This window comes from Ranitomeya variabilis, chromosome 6 (assembly GCF_051348905.1).
Source record: "Ranitomeya variabilis isolate aRanVar5 chromosome 6, aRanVar5.hap1, whole genome shotgun sequence".
NCBI lineage: Eukaryota > Metazoa > Chordata > Amphibia > Anura > Dendrobatidae > Ranitomeya > Ranitomeya variabilis.
In genome coordinates, this window is record NC_135237.1 from 256,000,007 (window position 1) to 256,021,675 (window position 21,669).

General features: G+C 45.1%; 1 protein-coding gene across 1 annotated transcript in view; it reads left to right on the forward strand.

Annotated features, from left to right (window-relative positions):
- The first annotated feature begins 567 nt into the window (after positions 1-567).
- The window catches only part of NDUFS6 (NADH:ubiquinone oxidoreductase subunit S6), a 41,061-nt gene continuing 19,959 nt past the window's right edge, over positions 568-21,669 (forward strand). The window contains exons 1-2 of the mRNA XM_077269601.1: positions 568-927; positions 2,794-2,847. Of these exons, the coding sequence (XP_077125716.1) occupies positions 793-927; positions 2,794-2,847 (189 nt within the window). The 5' untranslated portion in view covers positions 568-792. The remainder of the gene's footprint in view (positions 928-2,793; positions 2,848-21,669) is intronic.

Below are 21,669 nucleotides of genomic sequence, written 5' to 3' on the forward strand. Positions count from 1 at the left end.
ATCACTCTGTAATGACTCTATATAATACATGAGTTTCACTTTTTGTATTGAAGTACTGAAATAAACGCACTTTTTGATGACATTCTAGTGTAGTGAGACGCACCTGTCTATCTAGATGGGGAGCACAAGCCTGGTGACAGATCCCCTTAGGCATCGTGCAGTCATCCGCAGTACTGCATTACCAGCCCCCCTGAGTGTCTGACCATGGGGGCTCCTGTCAGGGGTTACAGCCTCATGTGAGGTCACCTGTCAGCACACAAGGGGTTAGCACGAGGCATCACGGCCGGACACGTGCAGGAGCCTAATAATACTATATATAATACGGGGGAGCGGTGTCCGGCAGCTACAGACCCCACCGCTGCAGCCGGTCACACCACTACAGAGGACACACTAACACAGACTATGACTGTAGCTGAGCTCTCTAGTCAGAAAGCTTTATTGTTCTAGGGGGACACAACATTACATTATTTTCCCAAACAGCAGCGGGCCCACGTGATTAGACCTGGCTTAACCCTTCCGGCTCCGGTCAGTATAAACACTGGTCCCGGGCCGCGCTCAGAACAGCGGGTGGCGGCGTGAGAACGCGGAATACCGACCTCAGGCGTCCGGACCAGCACGGGCATGCGCACTGCAGATTCTCCGCTGCCAGTGACCTGAAGGGTGAATGATACACGTGACGGCCATTCTCTTCTCTCATTGGCTCACTAGAGATGGCGGCTCGGAGATACTTGTAGTTACTCATATTACTTCCGGAGGCGGAGACGACGAGGAAAGCCGGAGGTGACATTCAGCATGGCGGCCTCCTGGGTGGCTCTCGGACGTAGCTGTGTCCGCGGTGTGGTGGGGAAGGGCGTGTGTGGAGCCGTATGTCCCGGGAGACAGCTCGGCAGCGCAGTGTCTGGGGAGAAGGTCACCCACACTGGACAGGTCATTGCTTTTCTGTAGCCTCGCCCTGGTCTGTGAGAGCTGAGCGTGCCCGTCGGTCCCTGCCATGTACTGACCCCGGTACAGGCCGGAGGCCATTGTGCTGCTTCTCTTTCTTTGCTCTGTGCTATAGCTTCTTTTTTTAGCTTCATTGTTTACCTCGTTGCCAAGGCGACCAGCCACTTGCTGTAGTGGCTGAGCATGCGCAGTCATTACAGGACTCTTACACTGTGGTTGGCTGCCCCCTCTCTCTCACAATAATGGGGTTTTCCGCTAGCTGGGTATCCCCTTATTAAATGAAGCAGTCGTCCATGAATTACAAATCCCACGTGTGTCAGTCATGCTGGTGCTGGGTCTTATGGGTTAGAGCGACATTGTGCCATGTGTGCCCTGCAGCCAATCAGCAGATGCTACTGAGCCGCTGCGCTGGCACCTTTCCGCTTGTTTGCCAATAGCGGGCGCTGATGGGCATCACGACCCCCTGCAGACCAGACATGGAAGACGAGTGCTGGTTTAGTTTTACAAGGGGGAGTTACTTTCTTTATAAAGGGGGTGTCCAGGCAATCCACCGCCCCTATATTCACTGTAGACCAGGACCAGGTGTACACATGTAGTCTCTACCCTGCTGCCATTATCAGGGCTTGTACACTGTTCACTGCGCATCAAAGGGAGGATTGTAGCAGCCATGCTAGTATAGCACCCTGTCACGTTCCCAGCACTTCTGATGGGGCAGAGGTGGACAAGGGTGCCTCAGAGAGTGCCATATTCTGAAGATTGTGGCAGAATCCTTAGCTCATACATTGTCCATCCAGTATCTTACATCCATATTTATGAGCCAAAACCAGGCATGGAACAACACCGAAAAACTAAGGTGGAGCGATTTGTACCTCTCCTGTGAGATGGAGCCACTCCTGGTATTGTCTGACCAATACAGAAGAGTCCTTGTGCGACCGCTATCAAATATTACACTTAACCACTTCATTAGCATAGGTCTGTAATAAATGCTGCACATATGTAAGAAACAGCACAGACCTGTATACATGTCTAGTAATCACTATATAGGAATGAACGTCAAAGTGATATGCCTCTTGTAATGTGGTATGAAAAGGCGAGGGCCATATCCGCCCCGCCGTGTGGTGGCTGGTACATCAGTATAGCACAGAAGCAGGTGTGCAATAGTGTAGTAAGCGCTTTTCCATGCAGTGATGCCTAGTGGAAAGTCCTGGACTCTGTATTGCTATCTACGCTGGGACCCTGTGGGTGGGGGAACACTAATGCATTGGAAGCAGGCATCCATTTAATGCATGTCTCTGCAAATGCTCTAAAAGGAGGTTGAAATGTGATTTGAGCTAGGCTTAGAAGCTCGGATGTATTCTTCTTTTTCTTTTTTCTTTTTTAACAATATATCATAATATCCATTTGTTCCTGCAGCTTCGGGAATTTACCTTGTGGCATTTTACCATTTCTTGCTTTGCATAGCCACTATTGTACACTTACATGTCCACACAGAACCACATGAGAATTCATTTATGACAGAAACCGGTGTAATCGTTACTCTGTGCTTGCTCATAGCGGGTGTAGGGTTTAATTCCTATGACCTGGACAGGCAGAGATCACCAGGGCAAGCGCTCACCCCAGCGTTTTGGGGATAAAGACTGGTGTGCGACATGCCAGACTTGCTAAATTGACCAATTGGCATTTTCACTGGATATTTCTTCACTTTCTATTACAAAAACTAGACACAATGTATCAGAGATGTGGCCTTGGTGTATTCATAGTTACTCTGCTGTGACGTCTTTGTGGTTATGTATGTGTGTAAAGTGGGCTATTTATCCAGTACTCACAGTGACATTAGTCTTTATTGTTTAGGTGTTTGATGAAGGCGACTACAGAAGAGTAAGATTTGTCGGAAAGCAGAAAGAGGTAAAGCCTGAGCAAAATGTCTGTTTTTATATAACATCAATGCATGTAGAGTTGTGCGGCCTTCATTTAGAGGGGTTGTCCTGGACTGATCTATTGATGACCTATCTGCATGTGATGTGAAATAACCCTCACCAGTAACAGTTAATTAGAAGTGTTCAACGTGAAATACAAAATGTACGTCAGATACCCAACATATTGGATGAATGAGGGTCGCTTGACTACTGTACTGCAAGGTATTCAGTGACCGCTTATGTTCCGCCTCACAGAACAGAGCACCCCTTTTCTTCTCCCACTTGTGCTCCCAGAAACAGTATATTTGACATGGACCCAAAGCTTCATGGGTGTGTTCACACAAAGGAGCAGATTTGTTAATGGGAACCTATCCTGTCAGCAAACGTTATTAACTTGCATATGTGAAGCGAACCCGCAGATTGATAGAGTTCTAAAGCCATGATGCCGCCAAAACCGAAGGCCTTGCTGTCAGGAGGAAATTAACTGCCAGCAGACCCGGGCTTTCAGTCCTAGAGGTATGGCTGCAGTCACCGCTCAGTACAGTGAGAGGCTTCTTGTAACCTCCACACTCGCTGATGGCCGGCTCTGCAGGGTAAACTCGTATCTGCAGGCTGATAATTAAAATCCAAATAGACTGATCATTTGCAAAGTATGCACTTACCGTATTAATTATATAAAGAATGGTGCCAAGTTCATAGAACCTAGTACTGTATGAAGGTGTCTTGATTTTCTCCAAACACCTGCTGTGGGTGACATTAGCATATTCCGTGCACCGTACTCTTAGTATAATTGGAGTGGTCATTCCTAGCAGCCAATCAGGTCTAGTGCTTTACAAACGTGTCCGATGTAATGGAAATTTAGTTTAGGCTGCTTTTACATGACAGTGACATGAGTTAGTCCAAGTCAGAAGATACAGCGCTCCAGCCGGGTGTAGTAATCAAGTAGAAAAGGTCTTTATTCAGCCATGATAAAGCGACCTTTCGACCACATATTGGTCATTTTCAAGCATACAAAATGGTGTCCTAGGCTGTCTTAAATAGTGTGGATACCACGCAGGGCACCAATCACTATCAAGTCACAGCCCACATTAAAATACCATACAACAATATAGCAAATAACAGACATCAGACACTAGTATATAGGTAAATCTTATATGAACATACCATCACCACATAAATCAATATAGTAATCAAAATACAAATATAAATCAATGCTTTGTTTTATCCTATAATCCACAAATCCACTGGATGCATCTTCGTTCCCATAGAGATCTTCCACCAATAGATCACTTTCAGTTGCAGACTTCCTGTTTAGTTGGAACCAATAGAGACTATCGGCGCCAAAAGGACAGACAACCTATCCACTACCTTCATATAACATGGTGCTACTCTATTAACCAATCCAGCATATTAACTTATCATTAGCATGCTTACATCATCGCCCAGACGTGGCGCGCATCCGCGTCACACAACAACGGTCACATGTGACCGCCACTCAGACCGGTTACCCGGGGGACGCCAGTAAACGACATGGCGCTTCCCCGGTGATCAATCCGATACACCTACTTTCATTAAGCTTGCCCATATCAACATAATGCGTCCATAACCCGGCAGTAGCACTGAACTGCGGATTGCGATGAAGGCCACAGTACATATGAGCAAGCGCATCGCGCTACAGCAGTGCTCCACCTCATGTTACGATGGAAACACACCTAAACGCGACACTAGCCTGCATCACATAACAGTGGCCACCTACGATCCCCTTTCAGACCAGCTGCTCGGGAGGCGCAAATGAGTTACAAATAAAGAACCACAACATTAAAGGGAAGAACTTACAAGAGGGAACATAATAGCTTAAAAAGGAACAAAATCATACAAATCAACAATAGGACAACACAGTGGAAAAAATCACACGTTTAACAAACCTAATGGGACATTCAGAATATAGACAGGAGGCAGCAGATCTAGCATCTCCATGCTTTGTATATGATATATTCCCTGTGCAAATTATACACATGCAAATCTTGAATCCTCCGTCCACCGACTATCACATTCATTGTCCATATCTAATAAAACAAAAACATATATTAAAACACATATAGATACACCCGTGTCATAAAACCAACATAAAAACAATGACGACAACAACCTTAAGAGAGGAATCCTCATATATTAAGGGGTACACATATGTAAATTAAAATCTATATTCAAACCCCTAGGTTGTAATGAGCCCAGTGTATAGATCCATCTCATTTCCTTAGTCTTAAGCATCCGTAATGTATCCCCTCCCCTTCTTAAGGTTGGAACACTATCTATGACTCTAAATTTTAATTGATTTACCGATTGTTTGCTCTCCAGAAAATGTCTGGGGACCGGCAATTCAGTAAGCCCCGTCCTGATGGTACTTTTATGCTTACTGATGCGGGCCCTCACTTCCATAGTGGTCTCTCCAATATATGTAAGGCCACAGGGACAGGTAATCATATAGATGACATAACTTGATGTACAGGTATATCGCTCTTTTAAATAGATCTTCCTCCCAGTATGGGGATGACAAAGAAATCTCCTTTCAACATATTGTTGCAGCAAGCACAACCAAGACATGGGAAATTCCCATTTCTTGGCGCGCTTAAAGTCTGTTGACCTGACACCTTGGATGTACCAAAATCTGATCTAACCAATTTGTCACCCAAATTCCTTCCTCTCCTATAGGACATCATAGGAAATGATCTAAAGCCTGAGACCTGGGGTAAACCACGTTGTAAGAGGGCCCAATGTTTTTTTATGATCCCACTAAGGCTACGTTCACATTTGCGTTGTGCGCCGCAGCGTCGGCGCCGCAGCGCGCAACGCAAACAAAAACGCAGCAAAACGCATGCACAACGCTGCGTTTTGCGCCGCATGCGTCGTTTTTTTCATTGAATTTGGACGCAGCAAAAATGCAACTTGCTGCGTCCTCTGCGACCCGACGCGGGCGCCGCAGCGACGCATGCGGCGCAAAACGCAAGTGCGCCGCATGTCCATGCGCCCCCATGTTAAATATAGGGGCGCATGACGCATGCGGCGCCGCTGCGGCGCCCGACGCTGCGGCGCTGGCCGCAAATGTGAACGTAGCCTAATACGGTTACTGACCGAACTATATGTGGATACAAATGGGATACGTTCACACGAACGTTTCATGGAGGTTTTCTTTCGGACACTATCACGTGAAGAGTTTCGGGCCTTTGTTTTGAACTCATCCACTCCTTTTTTAGGATACCCTCTTACCACAAATTTAGAGCACATGTCTTTTAACCGTTGATCCACCATATTCTCATCAGACACTATCCTACGTACTTTTAATAGTTGACTCCAGGGGAGTGATTCCACCATCCTCCTTGGATGATTACTGTCAAGAAACAACAAACTGTTCCTATCCGTCTCTCTTTTACGAAAATATCGGTCCTCAATCTACCTCCATCCTTGTAAACCAAAGTGTCCAAGAATTGTATTTGGACTGTTGAGTGTGTTAACGTAAACTGTAATTCTGAGTATACTCCATTGAGGCTGTCATGAAAGTCTCCCAATTCTGTCAAGCTGCCATCCCATATCACCAACATATCGTCAATGTAACGCCACCAGGCTCTGACGTGGCGTCAGAGGTTGGATTGGTACACAAACCTGTCCTCAAATACCGCCATGTAGATGTTAGCATAGGTTGGGGCCACATTGGACCCCATGGCGGTACCTCTCAACTGAAGGTAATACTCATCCCCAAAGAGGAAATAATTCCTCCTGAGGATGAGCTCCAACAGTGTGAGGACAAGCTGTGCACACTCTGGGGCCACGTCAGAGCCCGATAGCGCACAACAAACAGCCTCAAGGCCTTTCTCATGTTCAATCGATGTGTACAATGATGTCACATCGAACGATGCCAAAATGGAAGTATCTGAAATTGTCACATCCTCAATTTTATCAAGGAAATAATTTGTGTCTCTAATAAAAGACCGCGCTGACACAGCAAAGGGGCGTAACACTCGATCCAGAAAGATGGCGGTTTTACTGAATAATGAACCCCTCCCCCGAAACGATCGGTCTACCCGGGGGTTGAATAAATCCTTGTGGATTTTAGGTAACACATATAGCACTGGTATAACCGGTGCATCCACAATCAAGAACTCAGACAGCTTGTGGTCAATGAGTCCCATGGCTAGGGAGTCACTGACCACAAGCTGTAATTCCCTTTGAAAACGCAAAGTAGGATTACAAGATAACTTCTCATATACAAGGTGGTCACCCAATTGTCTAAGTATTTCAGCGTTATATTTGGAACTATCGATAATAACCACTGCCCCGCCTTTATCGGCTCTTTTGATGGTTAACGCAGTGTTGTCTGCCAGATTGCTCATGGCTTTCTTTTCAGCCAATGTCATATTTTGATACACTGGAGGTTTATAGGTGTTTTTTAATTTTTCAACTTCACTCTGTATCAATTCAATATACGACTCAATAAAGTGATTTCTAGTAGGTGGCTGAAACATACTCCTATTATATAATCCTAATTCCTTTAAACAAAAACCTTGTGTAGAATTATTACATCCGTATTTATACTATTGGTTTTATCAGAAAAATAGGATGACAATCTCAGCCTCCTAAAAAAAAAAAAGCTTGTAAGTCAATCTCTATTCCAAACCAATCCGGGTTATTTGACGGACAAAAAGACAGTCCCTTAGATAAAATCTTAAGTTCAATCTCTGACAATATAGTAGATGAAATATTTACCACCAGTTCTTTGTTATCTGTCAATTGTTCTTCATATTCCTCGTTTTCATTGTGGCTGTTCTCCCTTGTCTCTGTTCTCTGGGATGTCCTTTGGTTCCTGTGCTTACGGCCGCCTCTCCGACCACGTTTCCTGGGGTAGTTTTGTCCATCCTTTCTGGCTCTAAAAAATGAGCTCCCTTCATTCCTCCCATATTGGAATCATCTATAGAGTCAGATTCAGCTGTGGTAAACCCAAAATTAGAATATTTCCTCTCCTGTGGTTTCCTACGTCTCCTGGACGTCATGGGTTTACCTCTTCTGGTATTATTGGAGAATTGGCCGGGCCCCATGTGCCAGGAGAAAACACGGCCCACCTTGTAATCCTCCATGTCTCTAAACCACTTAGTTCTTTTAGTGGTTTCAACGTCAGTTCTAAATTTAGCCAGATTCTCATCAGTTTTAAGGGAACCCCAATCCTGTGCTGTCAGCTGTGTCTTCAACTGATCTTCCCATTCAGCAATATTTATTTTTATTATGTCCAATTCTTTATTCAAAAACTCAATATTGAGTAACATAATATCAAATGAAAATTTATTTGAGATAGCCTCAAATTTTGTACAGAATTGTGTGTTGTCAGGAAGAAGGGTTGGCCTTAAATATGGCCGCAACCCACGTGGGATCCTTCTAACCTTGAAATATTCTGTCAAGGTCATGGCATGGAGTTCAAATGAAATGAACCTCCTCTTTTCATTCTCCCATTTCCTCCTCAACATATCAGTCGTTGGTTTACTTAAAAATGTAATATCCATTTTAGAGCCAGATAGTATTCGTGTTGCGTCGTCATCAGTATATGAAAAAGTCATGGCAATATCAGTCACCCATCTCTATATTAGTAGTAGCATCCACCATTATGGTTTGGGTGCACGTCAGTCTGGGTTTAGTCCAACATATGCAATAGAAAAGTGTCTGACCGCACTCACTTATTGGGGCTGCCTCCTGTCTATATTCCGACTCCCATTATGTTTGTCAAACGTGTTTTTTTTTTTCCACTTTGTTGTCCTATTGTTGATTTGTATGATTTTGTTCCTTTTTAAGCTATTATGTTCCCCCTTGTAAGTTCTTCCCTTTAATGTTGTGGTTCGTTATTTGTAACTCATTTGCGCCTCCCGAGCAGCTGGTCTGAATGGGGATCGTAGGTGGCCACTGTTATGTGATTGCAGGCTAGTGTCGCGTTTAGGTGTGTTTCCATCGTAACATGAGGTGGAGCACTGCTGTAGCGCGATGCGCCTGCTCATATGCACTGTGGCCTTCATCGCGATCCGCAGTTCAGTGCTACTGCCGGGTTATGGACGCATTATGTTGATATGGGCAAGCTTAATGAAAGTAGGTGTATCGAATTGATCCCCAGGGAAGCGCCATGTCGTTTACTGGCGTCCCCCGGGTAACCGGCAGATGCGCGTCACGTCTGGGCGTGGCTCCATTCCAATCATGTGATGGAGCACGGCGGGGACGTGGTGCTCCTGCGCTCACACACTATGGTCTGTATGATGATCGGCGACTCAGCGGTGATGCCGGTAAGAGAACGCTGGGCGATGATGTAAGCATGCTAATGATAAGTTAATATGCTGGATTGGTTAATAGAGTAGCGCCATGTTATATGAAGGTAGTGGATAGGTTGTCTGTCCTTTTGGCGCCGATAGTCTCTATTGGTTCCAACTAAACAGGAAGTCTGCAACTGAAAGGGATCTATTGGTGGAAGATCTCTATGGGAACGAAGATGCATCCAGTGGATTTGTGGATTATAGGATAAAACAAAGCATTGATTTATATTTGTATTTTGATTACTATATTGATTTATGTGGTGATGGTATGTTCATATAAGATTTACCTATATACTAGTGTCTGATGTCTGTTATTTGCTATATTGTTGTATGGTATTTTAATGTGGGCTGTGACTTGATAGTGATTGGTGCCCTGCGTGGTATCCACACTATTTAAGACAGTATTAATACTATTAGTCCATCAAGGAATAGATTGCCCAAAAGAACACTCAACCAAGAGTAAATCAACTATATCCATGTAGGTGCAATTGCCAAGGATAATGAGTGATATAGGCTAGAACATAGTCATTTTAAAAATTAATTTTTATTACAAGAAAATAATAAATAAAAACTAAATTGTAGAACAGGGCTAAAAATACCTCCTAAGGGAGGTATATACATCTACCACTTGTGTCTGGATCAGTTTCCCTCCCTTAGGAGGTATTTTTAGCCCTGTTCTACAATTTGGTTTTTATTTATTATTTTCTTGTAATAAAAATTAATTTTTAAAATGACTATGTTCTAGCCTATATCACTCATTATCCTTGGCAATTGCACCTACATGGATATAGTTGATTTACTATTTAAGACAGCCTTGGACACCATTTTGTATTCTTGAAAATGACCAATATGTGGTCGAAACGTCGCTTTATCATGGCTGAATAAAGACCTTTTCTACTTGATTACTACACCCGGCTGGAGCACTGTTTCTTCTGACTTGGAGTACCTTGATTGCCCAGGAGGGTTCCCTGGACATGGAACGGGCGCCCCAATAAGTGAGTGCTGTCAGCCACTTTTCTGTTGCATATAGTGACATGAGTTATGTCTAAATGAAACATCGCTGCACCTTTGTCAGTATGGGGAGATCCACTTTAATCTGGAGTCCACATTCTACAGCAAGACCATATTTCCTCTGCATGCTTCCTTTTTAGCCTCGAGATGGTAATTGGCGCCCACACCATGTATGTGAGAATGGGATGATGAAAATGGCTTACAATGTAATTCATGTGAAAACAATCCATGAATATATCTGTGATCAGGGAACTTAATCGCTTCTCCAGTTTCAAGTGCCAGGATTTTCAGCCCCGAGAAAATCCCAGAATATAATATTGACATGTTTGGTATGTCTAGCATGGTTATATGCTCAGAAACATTGCGGTCATATTACTCTATCAGGAGGTTCCTATAGGAAAATGTCTAACATTAATTAGAATTCTGTGCTCCAACCACCTTTCCATGCATACATTTAGCATCCTCCTGACCAGGCGGAGGTGTGAAGGGTCTGAGTGGGACCTTTTCAAAATCTCTACTAAAGAGACTCCAAGGGTCAGACCCAGGAGGTACAGTCAGGATTATATCTGATTATTGCAGTGGCTTCCTCTGCTTAGAAGTCTCACAAATCTAATAAGTAAGCGCCCTCTTTATTTTATCCCCTTTTTGTTTTGAACTGTTTTGCCTTTGTGTGTCCTTTTTATTTCATCATCTTATATTCTGTAAGTTCTGTACCTCTTTGTATAGTAAACCTAAAATTTAGTAAGTTTGTTACTCCTTGCTCTATATGTACCTATGACCTCGAAGAGGGAAAGTATAGGCTGGATGTGTTACCATGTGACCTTCCCAAATCTGAAAGTGTGCCTTTTTGATGCTGGAGATCTCACTATGTATGTGTACTGGCATGTACTGGTCTGTTGGCTAGTGCGGGCGCCTCGCTGCCATAACTAAATGGCCAGTGGTGGCAGCAAGACGTTTAGTGTGTGTCAACTGGTTTTGGGGTGTTCATAGCTAATTTTTAGTATTTTTCTGATTGGATGAGTGAGTGTGAGAATTAGGCCGGGCTCACACATACGCGAGATATGACCGAGTCTCGCAGGTGAAAACCCAGCTCTGGCGCCAGCACTCCGGAGCGGAGCGTGCAGCTCTATGTATTGCTATGCAGCTGCACGCTCCGCTCCAGAGTGCCGGCGCCAGAGCTGGGTTTTCACCTGCGAGACTCGGCCGTATCTCGCGTATGTGTGATCCCGGCCTTAGAGCAACCCTTTACAGTCACATCTGAATTGTGTGCAGTGAGTGGGCGAGACTCGTATCATCCACAACAGCTATAATTTTTACATAATTTTTCCAATGTACTTTAACCATATTTTACTTTAAAGGTTTAACTGTAAGGAGAGAAAAGAGAGCACTTTGCGTAGTTTAGGATAGACGTAGAGGCACAACACTTGGTGGCATAGTTTGGGGGGTAGATGCCAATTGCTCTATTCTGGCTAAGCTGGATAAAGGATCATTTGCCCACTGATGACGCTGAAGCTAGTAGTTTATACAAGATCTGTTTTATTGTGTCCAAAGAATGTGTTTTCAAATCCGGACTTGATTCTTCATCAATACAAAAACAGACAGGGATGTTTGAAATGCATGCACAAACTTATTTAACCCATTCGCTAGTTCATCATATGTTGGGATCTTTGTGCATAGAAAGGTTCAGGAGCTGAAATGAGCTGTGATCAGATAACAGCAGTGGCTGGAAAACACTGCTCTCCCAGCATTTTACTTACCGTAAATGCCACTGTCAATTTTATGCACTGGCATATAATTAGTGCGCTCTTGTGATCTAAGTGGTGGCCATTTTTGTATTCTTGAAAAGCCTAGCACGTGGGTGAACTTTATAGTATAAGAACATTTCTCTGATCGCCCATGACGGCACCACGGAAAGAGGGGATCCGCCCACCAAGGACAGGAAACCTACAGATAAAAAGGTGGTACCACTCTCCTGCATCAGTTGGTTTCCTGTCCTTGATGGGAGACCTACGGACTTACCAGATCGACGTTGGAAATCCGGGGCCAACCAGTCCGACTCAGGCAGCTGGGGTCCCTCTGCCTCGGCTGAGGTGGTGACCCGAAGCACCACCGCTGGGGGCTAGTGGGCCTCTAGGGTGTGCGGGGGAGGTGACAAGGAGTTCGCGGTCACCTCCCCAGGTAAGATGCAGCAGCGGCAACATCCAGGGGGGTCCCTCTGTGGTTGCGGGAGGCGCGGCGCGGGCCTCCCCAAAACAAGCATCAGTCTGCACACTGCACCTCCATCAGGCTTGCAGAGCCGCGCGGAAGGGACTGCATAGGACCGGGGGCGCCGGTCAGCAGCGCCATATCTGCACTCCGGGCGCCATCTTGGAAGTTCGGCGCATGCCCAGGATTATGCTGGTCTCGCGAGGCGCCGGCGGGGTTGCCGCTCGGGCGCTGAGATGATCTGCGCAGGCGCCGCAAAAGCTCGACTGCGCAGGCGCTCCTCGCTGTCGGCCGGGTGCTACTGCGCAGGCGCGGAGCACAGCAAAGCGGCGGGAAGCTTTAAATGGGAGAAGTCACTTCCTCCCAGTGGCTCTGCAATATCGGCAGGAGCCTCAAGAGCTACTAGTCACCGGAGCGCTATCAAGGCACGACCGCAGACCAGCAGCAGTATGAGCGACCTGGCATCTCCCTTGCCAGAATCACCTCCACCTATAGCATCGCCGCCGCAGCAGCAGCAGCAGAAAAGGCGACAACAGAAGGACCAGGACGCCAGCCAAGAACGCCAAAGGTCCCAACACAGTAAGGGGTCCAGTACGGCGTCGGGGAAAAAGCCAGGGACGGAGAATCCCCAACTGGTATTTATGGGTCCTGGAGGTGGTAAGTTGATCTTCGTGAAAGTCAGAGACAGTAAGATTATTATTTGTCTCTTTTAGGGGAGGAAAATCGTAGGTAAAGCAAAGCATAAAATCTGCGCCATCTGTAGAGAAGATCTTCCACCTGCCTGGGAGAAGAGGCTATGTAAAACCTGCATACAGCAGACAGTATCTGAAAGCCTGCCTGGGTTCGCAACCGATCTAAAAAATCTGATTAAGGAGCAAGTGGAAGACACCTTTAAAACCCTAAAAAGAGGAAAAAAACGGAGAAGGACCAGAGACAGGTCTCCGTCTCCGGTCTCAAAATCTGACAGCGATAGTGCGAGTTCAGTATCCTCCGACTCCTCCTCATCTGCATCATCCACTTCTTCCTCGGGGGGGCACAACTGTTTCTCTCTAGAGGACACCGATGGCCTCATAAAGGCAGTGAGAAGTACTATGGGGTTAGTAGACTCCCACCCCAAAAAAACGGTACAAGACATCATGTTTGGGGGCTTAGAACAAAAAAAGAGAAGAGCTTTTCCGCTTAATGACGCAATCGCAGCTTTAATTAAAAAGGAATGGAAAAAACCCATGAAAAAATCTCTTTTAACTCCAAAAAGGAAATACCCCTTCGAGGATGAATCCTATTCCTTTTGGGAGAAAGCCCCCAAATTAGATGTGGCAATTGCTAAAGCATCAAAAAAATTTGCTCTCCCGTTTGAAGACATGGGGGTCCTAAAAGACCCTATGGACAAGAAGGCGGACACCTTCCTCAAAGGCTCTTGGGAGGCAGCGGGAGGAGGCCTAAAACCCGCAGTAGCGGCGGCATGTACATCTCGCTCCCTAATGATTTGGCTGAATCAGCTAGAGGGTCAATTAAAGGGGAAGACTTCCCGAGACTCGATACTGAATACCTTACCAGTGATGAGGGGGGCTGCGGCTTTCCTGGCTGATGCCTCGGCCGACTCAATCAGATTAGCCGCTAGGTCAGCTGTGCTTTCTAACGCGGCCAGGCGCGCCCTCTGGCTTAAAAACTGGCCAGGCGACCTCCAAACAAAAACAAAACTGTGTACTATCCCCTGCGAAGGAGAATTTTTGTTCGGTTCTACCTTAGACGACATTTTGGAAAAAGCAGGGGACAAGAAAAAGTCCTTTCCTTCTCTGGGTCTTCCCTCTTACCGGAAGCCCTTTCGGAACAAGAGGTTTTTCCGCAAAACCCGGGGAGAGGCCAAGGGAAATGGGAGGATAAGAGGAACAAAAATAAGGGGTTTATCTTCAATAAAAACCCCAATGATAACAAGAAACCTCCACAATGAAGGTTTGCCCCAGGTGGGAGGGAGATTATCTCTTTCTCCCAGCCTGGGAAAGGATTACCTCCAGTCAATGGATACTGAACATCATAGAATCAGACTGAGGTTAACATTCAAAAGATACCCTCGTCCCTCTTTTACGATGACATCTACAAGATCTTCGTCAGAAGAGCAGCTGGCACTAGAAAGAGAGGTCATCGGGTTAGTAGAAAAGAGAGTACTCCTGGAGGTTCCCCCTCAAGAAAGAGGACAAGGATACTATTCCCCTCTATTTCTGAGGAGAAAACCAGACTGTTCTTTCAGGACCATTATAAATCTGAAAAACCTAAACGATTACCTAGAGGTTCAGGCATTCAAGATGGAAACGATAAAATCATCTATCAAAATGCTGTTTCCTCAATGCTTCATGGTGGTCCTAGACCTAAAGGACGCATATTATCACGTCCCAATACACAAAGATCACCAAAGATTCCTCAGGATGGCGGTTCACATCAGAGGAGTCCTAAGTCACTTCCAGTTCTCAGCTCTGCCTTTTGGTCTAGCCATAGCCCCGAGGATTTTCACAAAACTGATCGCGGAGGTAATGGCTCACCTCAGGGAAGAAAATACCTTGATTGTACCATATCTGGACGATTTCTTGGTGATAGGCTCCTCCCCGCAGCATTGCGAGAATCAACTGGCAACCCATGGGTAATTCAGATCTCAAAAGTCCTGACTACGGACGCAAGCCCCTCAGGGTGGGGGGCTCATCTGGGCGATCTGGTAGCCCAGGGCATCTGGTCTCCGTCTCTAGCAAACAAATCCTCCAACATGAAGGAACTTCTTGCGGTCAAATTTGCCCTTCAGGAATTCTTAGGGGTCCTTCACTCTCATCACGTAAGAGTGATGTCGGACAACCGGGTGGTAGTATCTTACCTAAATCACCAGGGGGGCACCCGTTCCAAAAATCTAATGGAAGTGACCAACTCAATCCTACGAATAGCCGAGAGCAACCTCCTATCCCTAACAAGCCTGCACATAAAAGGAGTAAACAATTACAAAGCGGACTTCCTCAGTCGGTCCAGCCTAAAACAGGGAGAATGGGAACTGAATCAGGCAATATTTACCCAGATCACGGAAAAATGGGGGGTTCCCAAAATAGATCTCTTTGCGAGCCATGTAAACAAAAAAGTAGCCTCCTTTTGCTCCCTATCTCCTCTGGGGAACCCAGTAGTTGTGGACGCTTTCCTGATGTCTTGGGGTCACCATCTGGTCTACGCCTTTCCTCCTCTTATTCTGATTCCAGCAGTGCTGAGGAAAATTCGGGAGGACGGGGCGCTGGTCATCTTGATTGCCCCGTTCTGGCCGAAGAGACCTTGGTTCTCATGGATAAGGAGGATGTCAATATCCGACCCTTGGGTATTGCCAGACCTCCAGGATCTATTGTCACAGGGCCCAGTCTGTCATCCGCAGGTCAGGAACTTGCACTTGACAGCTTGGTTCTTGAAAGGAAATTATTAGGAAACAGGGTTCTCCCCGGGGCTAATTTCAACTTTATTACAAAGTAGGAAGCCGGTTACAACGAAACAGTACAGCAAAATATGGAAAAAGTTTCTGTCTTCATCAGGTGCAAAAATAGGGAAAGAAATTCCCCTTAATTCCATATTAGAGTTCCTACAAAACGGGTTGGAGATGGGGTTGCCACTAGTACCCTGAAAGTCCACGTGGCAGCATTAGGAGCCCTATTCAATTTTGACTTGGCTTCAAACAGGTGGGTCTCTAGATTCATCAGAGCAGCAGGAAGATCAAGGCCTCTTCCGGTAAAAGTCGTTCCTCAATGGGACTTAAACTTGGTCCTTAAAGCCTTGACTAGCCCACCATTTGAACCGTTACACGAAACTTCAATAAAAAACCTATCTCTCAAAACCGCTCTGTTAGTAGCTCTCACTTCTGCCCGTAGGGTCAGCGACTTGCAGGCTCTCTCAGCTAACCCTCCTTACACACAATTTCTAGAGGATAGGGTCATTTTAAAAACAGACCCAGCATATCTCCCGAAAGTGGCTTCAAAATTTCACAGGTCTCAAGAGATATCTCTCCCCTCCTTCTGTCCCAACCCTATGAATAAGAAGGAACAAACATTACACACGCTAGATGTAAGAAGATGTCTCTTACGTTACCTAGAAGTCACTAGAGAGAGTAGGGAGGATCCCTCTCTGTGTGTTTCCAGGGTCCCCGAAAGGGGAAAAAAGCATCTAAAGCCACCATAGCAAGATGGATCATGGACGCCATCAGTCTTTCATACTCAACAAGTGGGATGTCCGTTCCTGGGAGGTTAAGGCTCACTCAACAAGGGCAGTGGCATCTTCCTGGGCGGAGAAGGCCGGAGTTTCCATCGACCAGATATGTAGAGCTGCTACCTGGTCCTCACCTTCCACATTCTATAGGCACTATAGATTGGACCTAATCTCCTCTTCAGACCTTACCTTCGGTAAAAGGGTTCTGGAAGCGGTGGTCCCTCCCTGAATGTACTATCTATGCAATTCTCTCCGTGGTGCCGTCATGGGCGATCAGAGAAAAATATAGTTCTTACCGATAACGGTATTTCTCTGAGCCCATGACGGCACCCGTACATTCCCTCCCTTCACTTGTGGGTGCTCACATCAAAATAGTGCCATAGTCTATTCATAGTTTTTAAGTCACGCGGTATCTCGTTATGCTAAACAGTTAAAATTAACAAATGTTTTAGTAGTCTCCCATCATTCTCTATGTAAAACAACTGATGCAGGAGAGTGGTACCGCCTTTTTATCTGTAGGTTTCCTGTCCTTGGTGGGCGGATCCCCTCTCTCCGTGGTGCCGTCATGGGCTCAGAGAAATACCGTTATCGGTAAGAACTATATTTTTTGGCCATATACTGCAATAATTATATTGCAGTATATGGAACTGATTATTACAGTTACAAGTCCCCCTAAGGCTTCTTTCACACTTGCGTCGGTATGGGTCCGTCGCTAAGCGTCGACGCGATGTACCGATGCATGTTGTGAAAATTTGGCACAACGTGGGCAGCGGATGCAGTTTTTCAACGCATCCGCTGCCCATTCTAAAGTCCGGGGAGGAGGGGGCGGAGTTCCGGCCGCGCATGCGCGGTAGGAAATGGCGGACCCGACGTATGAAAAAACATTCCCTTGAACATGCCAAAACACCGCATCCAGTGCACGACGGATGCGACTTATGGCCATACGTCGCGATCCGTCGGCAATACAAGTCTATGGGCAAAAAACGCATCCTGTGGGCACATTTGCAGGATCTGTTTTTTCCCCCAAAACAACGCATTGCGACGGATGTCAAACGACGCAAGTGTGAAAGAAGCCTTATAGGACTAAAACATGCAGTAAAAAGATAGTTTGGGAAAATATAAACAACTAAAAAAATTAAGCACATGGTAAAAGTATAATTAATTTACTTGATCGGTAAAGAGGAATAAAAATTGAACCATTAGAAGTGCAATCTTTCGATCGCTCAAAGAAACGAAATAATCAGCAATGAAAATGTAATGTATGGGATCATTCAAGGCTGCAACTCGTCCCACAGAAAACAAGCCCTTATGGGCCTGTATTGTTGGAAAATAAAAACAAGCACAGGAGTTAATCAAGGAGGAGTAGGTGGGTGAGGCTTGGGCGCACGGCTTCATAGTCCCTACCTGTGCTGTTCCATTCAAGTCTTTGTCCCTGATAAAGGACAAAAAGCTGGCCATACACATTAGGTAGTCAAACGATGGTTCAGCGGACTGCTGTCATCTCTTTACACAGAAAGGCTCAGCTCAGCTGGGGGTTTCTCCGTTCTGAGCCTCTTCCACACTCATTGGTTTATCTCCCAGAAAACAAAAGGATTGGCCATTGAAATTCAACAGGCCTCCTCCTTAACCCCATCGCGACCTTCACCGTACTAGTACTGCTCTGCAGGAGGTGCGATTGTGCCCAGAGCTGTACTAGTAGGGCGGCATGATTATGCGGCCTCAGGCTGAGCGTTGCGGCGATCGTATGCAGCTGTCACATACAGCTGACACCCCGCAGCAATGCCCACGATACGTGCTTTAACTGATCGTGGGCATTTAACCCCTCTGATGCCGCTGTCAGTAGTAACAGCGACATAAAGAAGCAGGGAGGGGGCTCCCTTCGCCCTTCCATCAGCACATCGCGATGCGATCGCGATGTCCTGATGGTCTCTATGGACACTGAAAGTACCAAAATGGTCGTGGGGTCCTGCAGGTAAGGTGCTTGTGAGCACCAGCTGAGAGCAGGCAGCGGCATGCCTCCTTCCCTGCCTGTCAGATCGCTGATCTGATATTCTGCAGTGCGGTGTCAGCTCAGCGATCTGACATTATATAGTGATGGTCCCGTACTAGGACAATGTGAAAAAAAATGTATAACGTGTTAAAATATTTTTTTAAATCCCTAAAGGAAAAAATATTTTTCCAATAAATACATTTATGTAAATAAAAAAAAATAAAAGTACACATTTGGTATTGCTGCATCCGTAACAACCTGCTCTATAAAACTGTCCCACTAGTTAATCCCTTCAGTGAGCACAGTAAAAAGAGGCAAAAAACAATGCTTTATCATCATACCGTCGAGCAAAAAGTGCAATAAAACACAATCAAAAAGACGGATGTGAATAAAAATGGTACCTCTGCAAACGTCATCTTGTCCCGCAAAAAACAAACTGCCAAACGGCTCCACCAGCAGAAAAATAAAAAAGTTATAGCTCTCAGAATAAAGCTATCCAAAAATAATGAATTTTTCTATATAACAGTTTTTATGTAAAAGCGCCAAAACATAAAAAAAAAAAAACATATCAATGAGGTATCGCTGTAATCGTACTGACCCAGAAAATAAAGCTGCCTTACCAATTACACCACACACGGAACGGTATAAAAAAAAAAAAAAAAAAAACAAGAAGCAATTCCTGAATTCCTGGTTTTCGTTCATTATGTCTCTCAAAAATCGGAATAGAAAGAGATCAAAAAATGTCATGTGCCAGAAAATGGTACCAATAAAAACATCAGCTCGTCCTGCAAACAAGCCCTATCGGCCGAAATATGACAAAAATTATAGGTCTCAAAATATGGTGATGCAAAAACTAGTTTTTGCAATAAAAAACATCTTTTAGTGTGACAGCAGCCAAACATAAAAATCCACCTGATGAAGGCAGCAGTTCGCTGCCGAAATGCATAGTGGTTCAATAAAAGGTTTGTTTACCACTAATCTATTGCAGTGTGCTCTATAGCCATAGCGCTCCTTAAATTGACCACATTTTTTCCAAAAAAACATAAAAACCCGATATAAATCTGATATCGCTGTAATCGCAACAACCCGATGAATAAAGTCGCCTTATCACTTATACCACACGAGAAATGACATGAAAAATAAATAAAACCAATTCTTCACATGGTGTTGATTTTTTATTTTTTTTCATTCTGCCTCCCAAAGATCCCAGGCACATTTATCCTGTGCTCTGTGCTGAGCGCTTACACTGGGGTTTCCGTGTAAATCTTTGAAATACGTGAATCAGACACCTCTGGCTGAAGATTCGCTATGAGGCAGATGAAGGCACTGTGGACGCCGTCTGACCTGTGCACCCGCTGCGTCCGTCTTTTTAGGATTGCATAAAAGTGCCATCGGCCACAGTTTTGTGCACTTCTGAAAAGGCATCTCGGAACAGAGGCCAGACGGAGTCCAGAGTAACTCTGCTGCCTCACTATAGCGAATGGATCCATCGGGGGTTTCATCTCTAATCACGACACTCAGAAACCACAAAATACGTGCTGTGATCCCAGTTTCTGGAAAACACCCATGGAGTCAAAATTGTCATGATTAAGGCTGTGTGCACACGTTGCGTTTTTTTCGCTATAAAAACGCATAAAAAACGCATACATTATGCATCCCATCATCTAGAATGCATTCTGCAATTTTTGTGCACATGATGATTTTTTTTTCCGCAACAAAAACGCATCGCGGTAAATAACCCATCATGTTCATTAATTTTGCCGATTTTTCACGTTTTTCCCGCTATTTAATGCATTGGGAAGCTCCGGAAAAAAACGCATGCGGATTTCTTGCAGAAAATGTCTGGTTTTGCTCAGGAAATTTCTGCAAGAAATCTTGAACGTGTGCACATAGCCTAAGGGAGCTTAGTCTCCAGAAACGTGTTGAGATTCGTACCCATATGGGTTTGTGCTGAAGTTTGTATCCTCCATATTTAAGTTTGTGAATAAAGAAAACTTTTTTTCACGGATTCGGTGAAGCTGGACATTTTCTTCTTTTGGATTCTACACGCCTGGACACAGCGGGTCCGTGCTCCCGATATTCAGCTTATGCATCACGGGTGAGCTGGTTTATATTCCTTCTCTTCAAAATTGGCACTGTATCTGTAGATAAATTCCCAGAGGGTTATAATTTTCAAAATTGGGTCACTTGAGGGGGGATTTTGCTTTTCTAGCACTTTGAGGATTCCATATAAAGAGCCCCTAACTAGTCTAGGAAAATCTGTGCTCCAGGAGGTAAATGCTAATTATGCAAATTGTCTCTTCAGAGAGGAAGAGAGCTAGAACTCTAGTGCCACCTATTGGAAGGTAGCAATCCTACAAGTCAATGTTGACCCTTTAAAAGGAACCTGTCACCTCCAAAATCAAAGGTGAGCTAAGCCCACCAGCATCAGGGGCTTATCTACAGCATTCTGGAATGCTGTAGATAAGCCCCCGATGTATCCTGAAAGATGAGAAAAAGAGGTTAGATTATACTCACGGGCGTTCCCGCTGCGGTTCTGGTCCGATGGGCGTCGTGGTCCAGTCCGGGGCATTCCTTCCCTCCCGAGTCACTCCGTATGGCAAAGTAGTACTGTACAGCCACATATGGGGTATTTCTACATTCAGCAGAAATTGTGGGACAAATTCTGGTGCCATTTTTACCCATTTCCCAGAGTGAAAATGTAATACTTGGGGCTAACACACAATCTTGGTGGTAAAAATGTAATTTTTTTTTTTCTTCACTGCCCAATGGTATAAAAGTTTGTGACACATTTGGTGTCAATATAATCACTGCACTCCTAGATTAATTCATTGAGAGGTTTAATTAGTAAAATGAGGTCCCTTATCGAGGTCTCTGCATTTCTGGCACCTCAGGGGCTCTGCCAATGTAACATGGCACCCTCAAACAAGTGCAGCAAAATCTGCACTTTAATATGGTGCTACTTCCCTTCTGAGCTTTGCACTGTGCCTCAAAAGTCACAGTGAACTCAGGAGAAACTGCACAATCAACTTTGGGGTCCATTTTC